This window comes from Epinephelus moara, chromosome 14 (genome assembly GCF_006386435.1).
Source record: "Epinephelus moara isolate mb chromosome 14, YSFRI_EMoa_1.0, whole genome shotgun sequence".
Taxonomy (NCBI): domain Eukaryota; kingdom Metazoa; phylum Chordata; class Actinopteri; order Perciformes; family Serranidae; genus Epinephelus; species Epinephelus moara.
The window spans coordinates 35,405,150-35,418,799 of NC_065519.1; the positions used below are offsets into that span (position 1 = coordinate 35,405,150).

Consider the following 13,650-nt stretch of genomic DNA (forward strand, 5'->3'; position numbering starts at 1 on the left):
TCCAGGGAGTTAGTGTATAACGACGCGGTCACTTGGCATATACTTCCCCGGGAGTTAGAGTATAACTCGTCACTTATGTAATTTCCCAAAACTTATGGTTTAATTTCCTTATATGAATCTGTATATGTATGAAGTGCAGTAAAAACAAATGCTCTTGCCCTTTGCTCATGGCAGTTGATTCAGTCACTTTTATGTAGCCTATGTGTCATCAGGCAATTTCACCCACACTCCAGGGTTTTAATATTTATGTTTTGTTTACATTTCATTGAATGAGTTTGAATATGAATATGTCAAGAAATTGGTCTATATTCTGCAAATTGCCTAATTAACGGGCAGGCTGGAGTACAAAGCAAACTTACCTCTCTCAAGTGCACATCTCTGGAAGTGTGGTAGTGCCATCCGAAGACGAAACACAAACAATACAGTAATGTAATAACATAGCCTACATATATCTTAAAATACACAATAATGAGTCATGAAAAGTTATAAAATGTTTTTATTATTTAATTACACAGAAACCACATGGTAAGTGCTGTTCTCACATCTACAGCGTACTTTCACCAAAACTTACAGGGAAACTAGGCAGTACTTTCCACCTAAGTATATACTAACACAAGAGACCGGGCTGGATTATGAAGTGTGCACTGTTTGCCTGTCCTTAGTCTGAAAGTACTGGATAATTTCCCCAAAACTTACAGGGAAACTAGGCAGTACTTTCCACCTAAGTATATGCCAACAAAAGAGACCGGGCTAGATTATGAAGTTTGCACTGTTTGCCTGTCCTTAGTCTGTAGCGTGGCACTCAGATGTTAACCCTTTAAAAACAGTTAGTTCAATGCTTCACAATCAATATCCATAATCAATATCACATAAATACATCACAGTAACACAAAGTGAGCAGATGAATACAAACAAACAAACATTCACACCTTTGTTTCTACTTACAGAGAAGTAGAGTTTATTTCTTAGAATATTCCCGTATCATCCCTCAGTTGTCTTCAAGTTGCTTGAATGTTTGTTTGTTTGTTTGTTTTTACCTGTCAATCTAACTACATCGCTCTTGCATAGTCTTATTGATCAAACAAGGTGTCAATCACAGTCACTCTGCTTAGACCAGCTGTCACTGGTCAAACAGGGAGGTGCACACTTCCCATTGGCTAAAGGTAGAAAGTCCCACCTCTCAGCGAGGAGCTTGTACACATAAGCGCAGGAATGACACGAGCAGATGACAAAGAGAAACGAGTGAAATTACTCAATGTCTACGGTGTGAAATGTTGATGTAAACACAAAGCTAACACTCCGAGATACTCGTAGGAGACGTGAGGGAGGAACCGAGGACCTGTGCGATGGGAGTTTTACCGCGTTTATCAATGTCTTGGTGAGTTAATGCTAACGCAGGTAGCGATGTTAGCTCGTGCTGCAGATGATATTGGTGCCCGCCCTCCAACTGTTATACCACACTAACTTGGCGTTGCGACCTACTCCTAATAGTAAAGTGCTACAGTTGTTTTGCCTCGAGGTCGTTGCCATTTGTATTTGTGTTAGTAGTGTACTGTATACATTTGCACTATTACAGTTGGTTATGGATGTTATTAACGATGAATAGTCAAGCGTAACACAGTGTGTGTACTGGTGTAGCCCACAGTTTCGAAATATGTGTGTTAATAGCATACATGATTTTGTTATTCATAGTTAAGTTGAAAAATGTTAAACAAATGGTTAAAAACATTAACTTTGTAGTTCAAAGGAAATACGTATTATTTGTAATTGATTAATATGCTTAATAATCACAAGTTATGGATTAATAGGCTAATAATTCATGATGTGAAATGTAAAGACAGGATAAAGTATTCCATGCTGAGAAAAACTGTACAGTTAAAAGTTATTCATCTGCTCACTTTGTGTTACTGTGATGTATTTATGTGATATTGATTATGGACATAAAACAATTGAAGTTGATGATGCAAAATAGTAATAGCTCCGTTTCTACACAGGTGAGGTTTTTGAGATCCTATGGAAAATTACATGTGGATTTGAGATTCTACCTGACGAGAGAGATGGCGAGCCACCCATGAACCTGATCTCTGCCTTGACCCAAGGAGTTGGATCAAGATCACCTATTATCTGCAGGAGCCCATCCATTCTTCTATCTCCATCACTTGAGCATCACACTCCAGTGTGGTAGTAGTATCACAACAACGTTTTCCACTTGACTTGTGACTTAAAAAGTGCATTTGTCACAATAAAGGATTAAAACTAAACTGAACAGTTTATAACAGAAGGAACAAAACTGAACTTGAATAAGACAACCAGTGGAACTCTGTTATTTTTTGCCAGGGACACTTTGATTCATCTTTGTATTATTTTCTTGTAATATTGTTACTGTTTTTAAAGGGTTAACATCTGAGTGCCACGCTACAGACTAAGGACAGGCAAACAGTGCAAACTTCATAATCCAGCCCGGTCTCTTTTGTTGGCATATACTTAGGTGGAAAGTACTGCCTAGTTTCCCTGTAAGTTTTGGGGATATTACCCAGTACTTTCAGACTAAGGACGGGTAAACAGTGCACACTTCATAATCCAGCCCAGTCTCTTTTGTTAGTATATACTTAGGTGGAAAGTACTGCCTAGTTTCCCTGTAAGTTTTGGGGATATTACCCAGTACTTTCAGACTAAGGACAGGCAAACAGTGCACACCTCATAATCCAGCCCAGTCTCTTATGTTAGTACATACTTAGGTGGAAAGTACTGCCTAGTTTCCCTGTACTTTTTGGGGAAATTACCTAGCACTTTCAGAGTAAGGATGGGCAAACAGTGCAAACTTCATAATCCAGCCCGGTCTCTTTTGTTGGTATATACTTAGGTTGAAAGTATTGCCTAGTTTCCCTGTAAATTTTGGGGAAATTACCCAGTACTTTCAGCCTAAGGACGGGCAAACAGTGCACACTTCATAATCCAGCCCGGTCTCTTTTGTTGGCATATACTTAGGTGTAAAGTACTGCCTAGTTTCCCTGTAAGTTTTAGGGAAATTACCCAGTACTTTCAGACTAAGGACGGGCAAACAGTGCACACTTCTTAATCCAGCCCGGTCTCTTTTGTTAGTATATATTTAGGTGGAAAGTACTGCCTAGTTTCCCTGTAAGTTTTGGTGAAAGTACGCTGTAGATGTGAGAACAGCACTTACCATGTGGTTTCTGTGTAATTAAATAATAAAAACATTTTATAACTTTTCATGACTCATTATTGTGTATTTTAAGATATATGTAGGCTATATTATTACATTACTGTATTGTTTGTGTTTCGTCCTCGGATGGCACTACAAGACTTCCAGAGATGTGCACTTGAGAGAGGTAAGTTTGCTTTGTACTCCAGCCTGCCCGTTAATTAGGCAATTTGCAGAATATAGACCCATTTCTTGACATATTCATATTCAAACTCATTCAATGAAATGTAAACAAAACATAAATATTAAAACTCTGGAGTGTGGGTGAAATTGCCTGATGACACATAGGCTACATAAAAGTGACTGAATCAACTGCCATGAGCAAAGGGCAAAAGCATTTGTTTTTGATGCACTTCATACATATACAGATTCATATAAGGAAATTAAACCATAAGTTTTGGGAAATTACATAAGTGACGAGTTATACTCTAACTCCCGGGAAAGTATGTGCTAAGTGACCGCGAAGGATACTCTAACTCCCGGGGAAGTATATGCCAAGTGACCGCGAGGGATACACTAACTCCTGGGAAAGTATGTGGTAAGTGACCGGGAGGAATTATGCTCTAACTCCCGGAAAAGTATGTGCTAAGTGACCGCGAGGGATACTCTAACTCCCGGGGAAGTATATACCAAGTGACCGCGAGGGATACACTAACTCCTGGGAAAGTATGTGGTAAGTGACCAGGAGGAATTATGCTCTAACTCCCGGAAAAGTATGTGCTGAGTGACCGCGAGGGATACTCTAACTCCTGGGAAAGTATGTGGTAAGTGACTGGGAGGAATTATGTTCTAACTCCCCGGAAAGTGCATGTAAGTTCCCGGGAATTATACGCTAACTCCCAGGAAAGATGTGGGCTGACTTATGAAGTGTTACCGGATAATGCACCATGCCACATTGCAAACATCGCTAAGGAATGGCCCAAGGAATGTGACAAAGACCTCAAACCCAGTGGACTAAATGGATCTGCCGTCAACACACTAGTGCCAGACAACGCAGGACACTCCCAGAGATCCTGTGTCCATGTCTTGACAGTCTGACCAAGTCTGATCCAAGGAGGCCCCACCTTGGATACTGGTACTTGGTCTGCAACAGTGTTTGAGTGGATGGAACATGTCAGGCGGTATCCACATAAATGCCAGAACCAAAGGGTTCCCAGCAGAAGAATGCATTGGAACAAAATAATCAAAGTTATTAACTTCACCTGTCAGTGGTTTTATTGTTTATATACAGTGGTGTGAAAAAGTGTTTGCCCCCTTCCTGATTTCTTACTTTTTTGCATGTTTTCNATATATAGAGAGAGAGAGAGAGAGAGAGAGAGAGAGAGATGAACACACACACACATACATTTAAAAAATAAAGTTCTGAGTACCTAAGGCTCTGCAGATGGCCAATAAAGCTGGACGGGATGCTGGAAACAAATCGACGCTCTGTCATGATGCCTGTTTCAATGTTGTGGAACTCCAGGCGAGTATGGTCACCCACCATTTGGCCTGAAGATGGGGAGGGTGGAGGGGATGGGTTGAAAAGAAAGACAAAAAGAAAAAGAAAAGAGAACACTGTCTGACACTAACACAAAAGGGCTGATTTAAAGAGAAAATTACATTAACAGTATTAGACGGATGTAAACAGTCACTAAAGCTTACATGTCTGCATGCTTTTTATGTTACATACAGATACAATCAATCTCTATGGCAACACACCACAGGGTGGTGTAATACCACTGACAAGGCAACACAAAGCACATTTCTTCAAGCATTAATTGAATTGATGCAGGTAAGTACCTTCTGCTACATCATCGTCAACAGTAAGCTTGTAGGTTTTGCCACGACGCACCACTCGCACTGTATGCCATTCATTATCATTGAGCTTTTGCCCAGCATACAGGGTCTCCGGTCCCTTGCCTGAGAACAATGGTCAATCACAAAGTTAAAGACATCCTGAGCCTACAACCAAACCTTTGTTTTCCCACCTGTCAGCCTGGGATCATTGACAGAAATTCTACAGCAACTTAGTAGCTTGAATATGGCTATAAAGGAACAGTGTGTAAGATTTAGGGGGGACTAGTGGCATCTTGAGTTGAGGATTGCAAAGTGCAACCAGCTGAAACCAGTTAGAATTCCTTAAGTGTTCATTGTTTTTTTTTCGAGGGTGGTGCTAAATTATCTGCAGAGGTTTCTTCCTCCCCAAGAACAAAACAAAACAAAACAAAAACAACAATAACAACAACAACAACAACAAAAATTTCCATGTGATTTAAACCTACAAAAACACTGAAAATAGCAGTTTCAAGTTACACACCAGTGTTTCTGTGACTGTGTTTGGCATGTCACAGACAGGCCACTAACCCAGCACCTGCTAATGTGTGCTCACCTATTTTCTCTGATAACTTCAGATCCAGACATTCAGGAGGTTTTTACCGGTAGTCAAATTATCTGCAGAGGTCTCTTCCCTCCAATACAAACTGATTTAAATCAGCAAAAAGCAGAATAAAGCAGTTTTATGAATTAAAAAAAAATAAAAATAAATAAAAAGTGTTTGGTTTGTCTGTTCTGGGCTACTGTAGAAACATGGCGATGCAACATGGTGATCTCTGTAGACAGAGACCAGCTCCCTATGAAGATATAAACAGCTCTTTCGGAGGTAACAAAAACACAACGATTCTTATTTTTAGGTGATTATACACTAAAGAAAACAGACTGATTATATTATGTTTCATTTCTGCTAAAATATCCCCCAAAATCCTACACACTGGACCTTTACATTCTGTTTTTAAACTAGTTCTAAAACCCTTTGGGAAACAAAGGTTTGGTTTAGTCAGTAAAATACAGAGAGAGAGAAAGAGAGAATCTCTAATACTCACAGAACACACCTGCTGCAGAACAAAGTCCTAAATATTTTGAACAGAAAAGGGGTAGCTGATTGCTTTTACTCATCATAGGCTTATAGAAACCTTTTCCTTTCACTTCTTCCCTTTCTTCCCTCCTTTTATCTCTCTCATCTTTTTATTCTGACCATGAAATACAAACCAAAAACACTAAGTAAACTGAGCTACATCAGACACCAATCCAATGTTAATTGTCATTTGCCTGTTTGTAATGACTGTAATGTTTGTAACAACATCTGTTTTCTCGTTTAAGGGGAGATTTCCTGACAAGTAGGTGTGTAGGTGCAAGTGTAAATGACAATGCATAAATATATTTTAAACTGTAATGAATACATTTAAAAAGGGATGCAAAATAACTCTGAGGCGAGATATTAACAAGTCCTTCAAACTAAACAACCAAATAAATTGTTTTTCAAAGCCCTAAAAACCCATATTGATGATTTGTTTTTTTCACACTTTTACCTATATCTGTGTTTCCTGATCTGACAACTCTGTTGGCAGGGTGGCATTCCTTTCAAAATCAGTACTAATGACCATTTCAGACAAAAAAGTTGTGACTTTTTCCTCATCTGGCAAGATCTAGTTGGGTTTAGGCACCAAAGCTACTTTTTAGTTTAAAAAAACAAACAAACAAACAAAAAAAAAACAACAAGAGATGCAACAGGGCTTTTATTCCGAGTCCGGTTTTTAATGTAGCACAGCGAAACTTTTTTTTTTTTTTTTTTTTTGGAGTGTCAGAGGAAGAGAGAGAAAAAAAGCCTGCATATCACAACATAGACAAAGAGTAAAGCTACTCTCAGACAGGGGCCATTTCAGTTAATAAACATAAAGAGAAAACTAAAGCCATAGATTGTGTATCTTTACTTGGCACATGTGTGTGCCAAATGAAACACCCCCCAGCTACTTGGTTGTACCTCTCAGTGTACGCTGTCCCAGCTTGTACCTTTTATCCTGCTACTATGTGCTGGACTGTCTCAGGGGCCTCCTTGCACAGCCTGCACCACAGGTCCTGTCTGCTATAATGGTCCCCTGCCTCTTTGGATCTGGCCCTCAGGCCTCTGTCCTGTCCTTCAGGCTGGCCTTTTCTAGCCACTGGATTTCTTGATGTCAGCCACTGCCTCTATCTGCTGATGGCACACTCCATGGAGCGGTTTGGTCTTCCATGATATTTCCTCTTCCTCCCCATCACCCTCTGTCTTCTGCTGCCTGAGGCACTCTCTGAGCAGGTCATTGCGGGGGATGTATTCTTGGATGGTCCTTGTTTCATTCTGGATCATGGCTCTGACACTTATTAATCATCGCTCCCTCTTTTTGCTGTTCATAAAGTCTCACGTGCTGGACTTTGGGTGGAACCCTCCATGCATTGTGAGGAGCTCTGGTGTCCCGACATCAGCCGCATCCATCTCCACTGTGGCCAGCTCACTATTTCAGCTGGGTACCTGATGACTGGTAGGGCATACATGATGATGGCTTGGGTCTTTTTCCTCTCATTGAGCTGGCTTCTTAGCACCTGTCTTACCCCCCATAGGTATTTGACTGTGACCTCCTTGCATCCTCATCATGGCTCCTGTACAAAGATTCTTTTCTCACAAACTTATAATGTCAAACATTTTTCAACATTTATATGACCATTCGTAGAGCTGGACATCATTTATACTGTTCTAAACTCTGTTTTTCAGATAATGATTAGCAAGATGGCGGCGCGCCTGACTCCCCCCACCCACCTGCTCTTGGATTAAGGACTTTCTCACAAACCGGCCTCAGACAGTGAAACTTGGACCCCACCTCTCCTCCACCCGGACACTGAGTATGAGCCCTCCACAAGGATGTGTGCTGAGCCCACTACTCTACATCCTCTACACCTCTGACTTCAGACCTGCCCACACCAGTAACACCATAGTGAAGTTTGCTGATGACACGACAGTGGTGGGGCTGATCTCAGGTGGAGCTGAGTCTGCCTATAGGGACGAGGTCCTGAAATTGTCTGCGTGGTGCTCAGCAAACAACCTGGCTCTGAACACCACAAAGACAAAGGAGATCATCCTGGACTTTAGGAAGCGCAGGGCAGATCCGTCCCCCCTCTACATCAATGGCGACTGCGTGGAGAGGGTCAACACCTTCACTTTTCTAGGCACCACAATCTCTGCCGATCTCTCCTGGACTGCAAACACCACGGCTGTCATCAAGAAGTCACAGCAGCGTCTGCACTTCTGCTCAGGAAGAACAAAAGGCCTCATTCACCAATATCTTCTTAAGAATCTTCTTAGATTCTTTCTTAAGCTGTTCTTAAGAAGGTTTTTAAGAAAACTCTATGTCAGATTCATCAACGTGTTCTCAAACCGCAGAATTGTTCGCAGCTGTGTTCTTAAATTGATGAATCACATCTCCTTGTAAACTGAGATCGCGTGCCAGGTGAGCCTAATTAACATAGGATTAACATAGGTAACCGCCCATCAATGCCCATAAAAGGGCATGAGACTGCAGGGCCATGAGCAGACACAGATGTCATACAGAGGAAACAGCAACAACAAAATGCCCAAAGCAAAAAGTAAATCAATTGGAGCGCAGCAGGTAAAGAGAAAAAAAACTTTGGTAGTTCAGAGGTGGAGGTACTGCTGCAGGAAATCAGCCACATGAAAAAAAAAAAAAAAATTTAGTAGCCTTAGTGCAGGTTACACTAATACTAACAAAAGGGAAGCAAGGGAGGCTGTCACACATGCAGTGAACGCAGTATCTGGAGGACGCACAACAGAGGGGGAGAAGAAGAAATGGTTTGATCTCAAATCCGACACCAAAAAAAACACTGCAATATTCCGATGCAACGGACTGGAGGGGGAACAGCAGACACCCAAAATCTGTCTGAGTTGGACCAGCGCATTGGGGCCATCATCGGGGAGACGGCACTCTCAGGTAGGCTATGGGAAAAATCTAAATCACATAAATCATAATGTTTTTTTTATTCAATTAATAGTTTAATTTCCCCACCCTACTTTTTAGGAGTACCATTGACTGAGTGTCTGGACACAGACCTGGGCCCCGAGGCAATGCTTTCATCCCCTCTCTGTGCGGCTGCTACTCCGGAGGAATCGGAAGGTTTTCTTTTGTTTTTTTTTCTGAAATAATACCTTTATTGAAAACGTGTGTCCTAAAGGCATAAGTTTACCATAGTGTGTGTAAGATCAAAATATGTCTTAGTATTGGACTGAGGGTCACAACAATATGGGTGGATTTTATTGTTTATTCACAGATGGAATTCCCGCACTTCACTTGAAGAAATTAATGAGAATTTAAAAAAATAAAGATGTGCACTGAAACCAGTCTGTCCTCATTTTTGAAGTGATACACTTAGTTTAAAAAAAATCAGACTGTTAGATTCAAATTGTAAATTACCAAAAAATAAAATAAATAAGAAAATATGACAGAAATATCACTGTAATATCGCATTTTAATGAACTGCACAAAAGAAGACAACACAACCAATGTGCCAACATGTCAGCACTGAAATTTGCTTAAAAGTACTCCTGAGTGTTGTTCTTACCTAAGAACAAATCCTGGATAAGAAAACATTCATGAATGCCACAATGTCCATAAAAACTTCATAAGTAGGACTTAAGAACAAATTTGTTCTTAAGAACGGTTCGTGAATGAGGCCCAATGTTACTGAGAAGTTGCTGGTGACCGTCTACCGCTCAACCATTGAGAGCATTTTAACATACTGCATCTCAGTATGGTTCACTCACTGCACTGAGGCAGACCGGAAGAGGCTCCAGAGAGTGGTCAAGACGGCGCAGAAGATCATCGGCTACCCCCTCCCCTCTCTGATGATGAGCGGGATGTATAAATGTCCTTCAGAGACAGCACCCATCCTGCTTTACACCTGTTTGTCCTGCTGCCTTCTGGCAGGTGCTACAGGGCCATCAGAACCAGGACAAACAGGCTCAGAGACAGCTTCTTGCCACAAGCCATCACCTACTCCCGCACATACACAGAGAGGCTTTCTATTCTTTGTATTGCATTGTATTGTATTGTATTGTATTGTATTATATTATATTATATTATATTATATATGAGATTTGTTAGTACTATTTCCTCTCTAAAGGCATAAGCTCTTGTGATATTCTAGGTACTTCTTAATTATTGGCCTGGGTCCACGTCATGTGACTGCCAAGTGCAGACGTTCAATTTTAAGAATGAGTTTTTACAACATTTATAGCGAGAAATTTGCATTTTATTTTTATAATCTTTGTTCACTTGACATATATGATCTTTTTTTGTTAGCTGATTAATTAATTAATTTATTAGATTATTTCAGGTCTTGCCAGAAAGTTGTTGCAATCTAGTATTTTCTATGACTGCTTTGGTGGTTGCTATGGACTCCGCTAAACTTTTGTAGTTTGCATATTGTTTAAATTGTTGTCTTTGCATTGTGCCACCACATTTCTCAACCAAAGAAATACTCCATTTTGTATAGTAGAATACAAGTCCACTTTACCTGCTTTACCCACTAGGCCTGCTAGTTCAGCAATACTAAATATTATATACAATCAGAAGATATGTCTCTTTGCGATCTTATCTGCAACCCCTTTGAAAACAAAAAACTTAAAACCCCATTTCCTACAAGCAATTATCTGAAGTAAACCTACAACATCACTTTTTGTTGACACAGATCATCTTACTGCAGTGTTATTACTAGTTTGGCTGAACTAGACATTTCATATATTTAGCAGATTTATATTTTCATTACTTAATTTCTTTGCAAACTGGAAGAACTACAACTGTGGTGCTAACTGGTACGAAGCTGCTTGGCGAGGCCTTCTTTTTCCCTTTTTTTAATCTCACAGGTAGATGTAAATACTGAATTGAGAGCACATTGAGGACTTTCAGGGGATAGTAAACATGTGTAATCAGATTTTAAATAATCGCTAAATGGTTGAAAATTAATTTTAACAATTATTTTTTTTTTTTTAACCAATATTTGACAGCACCCACAGTCGTTGACTGTACCCACATGTTAGCTGAGGTCATAAACTCTCTTTAACAGTTGGTGTCACGACTGTAACTCCTTCAACCATGCACCGAGGTCAAATGTTCAGAGGTCAGTTTTTCAAAGCAGGAGCCATGCAGAACTCTCATAGTAACATATGTTACTCTTCAGGCTGAGAACTTTATAACAATATATTTGGTTTAGCTTTATGACAAAGTTTTAATTTTCTTATTCTCATGAACACAAGTCATCCCCCTGCTATAGAGCACTTTGAAAGCCCAAGATAAAATGAAACTGTTGTTTTTTCTTTTTTAGTTCAAATAGTGACCACAATATGAGAAGGTAACAACATCATAGAGTCTGTTTCATTAGCCTGTACAAGCAAACAAAAAAGTTTTGGTATTTGCTCCCAAAAACTCAACACAGAATAATAATAATGAAAAATAATAGTGAAATAAAGTAAGTGATATTGCAACTTAAATTTAATTTTCTAAATCTATTCACAGAATAGTTGTAGTAATAGTTGTAAAATTACATCTAAAACTTGAAATTAAATATTGACTGTAAAAAGTAACTGTAGACTGGACTTGAAAAATACAAGGTGACAAAAGCAAAAATCAAATGTAATGTATAAAATAATTAATTGTAACAAATAATTAATTAAAAATAATAATTAATTAAATGTAATCAAATATTTAAATGTAACAGTGGAGGCTGACTGCAATGCACAATCTTAAATCCAGATATATTATAGGTCCGTTTATAAGTCCATGGAGCAAGATTTGATACAAACACACGCACGCACACACGCATCACAAATGCACACACACACGCATGCACTGAAAATTTAAAAGCACATTTCATGCAGGAAATGTTACAAAAACATAATTTTATGTATGTAACTAACGTAAAGTAGTATATTTTCCACTTACATTAAAATAAATGTCTGCCTTTTGTTTTGTTTTGTCAGTCATGCGACATGGATGCAGGGTAAAAAAAACCCAAAAAACCAAACAAAACAAGCCATCTCACAATCCTACAGCCATTATTATGAAACTAATATATTTTGCACTGCGGGCCAATGTACTTATTACACATTCTAATGTGAGACTGGGTGGTTATATCAAGCCAAGTCAAAGTTTATTATCCCACTCGGGGAAATTTGGTTGCAGACAGGTATACTACACTACATTCGTCGGCGTCTGTGTCCTCCCGTCAGCCGCTCTGTCTAAAACCCAACTTTTTCCCCAATTTTTGCCATGATTTTGGCTTTATTCTACCATGTGTTTTTGAGAACTGTTAGATTTTAACCTTATCTTACATCGTGAGGAAGTGATAGCCATCGGGCACCGATTTCACTTGTTCTACGAGTCGCTGCCAAAAAAACAGCTGACTGCCTCTTGACAGCGTGGGAAAAACACGGAAACTTACTTGAAACCTTCACCAGCAGCGGGCCCACTGGGCCCTCGGCAGTAAGTTTCCAATCCTGGCCTATACTCTCCTATATCATCCACTTTCTGCTGTATGCAAACCCACCCTCCTCCTATTGATCTGTGATTACAAAACACAGTGAAATCGGTGCCCGATGGCTATCACTTCCTTACGTGCAGGTAAAGTTTCTCTATCTACGCTGGCTTACACGGAGTGCTATAAGCTAGAGAAAGTAGCTTCCTGCTAAATATAAACTCGCTACGCCGTCACACATCACACCATTGCTGCCGTAGTTGTTATCTGTTTCCTAGGCCACCTGATCTGCTCCCATGGGTCCACTCACCTCACCCCATGACTGTGACAGCTGCCTCCGATAGTCGAAGATCGCTGATTTGGAGCTACGCATCTCCAACCTATACTGGATCCGGAATGAAGAAGATCGCCTTGACTCCGTGGTTACCATAGGTGCCATAGGCAACACCTGTCCTCCTGCAAACCCAGCGGATCTGGACTCCACCATCCCAGAGCCTGGTACCGGCTCCTCGCCATAAGTTGTCATCAATTCCGCCGGCTCGGCCCTTCACATATACTGACAAACCTCGCCCTGAAGGCCGCGGAGGTGGTGTTGCTGCTATTCATCGGAAGGACATCAAAATAACCACCATATCCATCCCAGCAGTTAACTCATTTGAACATCTTGTCTTCAAACTCTCTGGTCCGACTCCCCTTCGTCTCTGCCATCACACCTCCTTTCTGTCTGATTTTTCTATTTTTTTTAACCCGGCTCTGCGCCATTTCACCTTCTGTTCTCCTCCTCTGTGATTTCAATCTCCACATCGATAATACTGTCTGCAAATCTGCCATTGAATTCCTGGATCTTCTACATTGCTTCAACTTGACACAACATGTTAACTTCCCCACTCACTCACATGGACACATCCTGGATCTGGTCTGCTCAACTGGTCTAAGATTACACCACCTCTCCAGCATCAACCTCCATATCTCTGACCACCTGGCAATCACTATGGACATTAATATCCCCATCCCCACTCCTAAAGTAAAACGCACAATATCCTTCAGAAATCTCAAATCCATCACTCCCTCAGCTCTCTCAGCCTCACTCACCA

General features: G+C 40.3%; 1 protein-coding gene across 1 annotated transcript in view; it reads right to left on the reverse strand.

The window, feature by feature from the left end:
- nrxn3a (neurexin 3a) overlaps positions 1-13,650 on the reverse strand; it is a 634,542-nt gene that overhangs the window by 217,942 nt on the left and 402,950 nt on the right. The window contains 2 exon segments of the mRNA XM_050061947.1: positions 4,594-4,714; positions 5,006-5,125. Coding sequence (XP_049917904.1) covers positions 4,594-4,714; positions 5,006-5,125 — 241 coding nt within the window.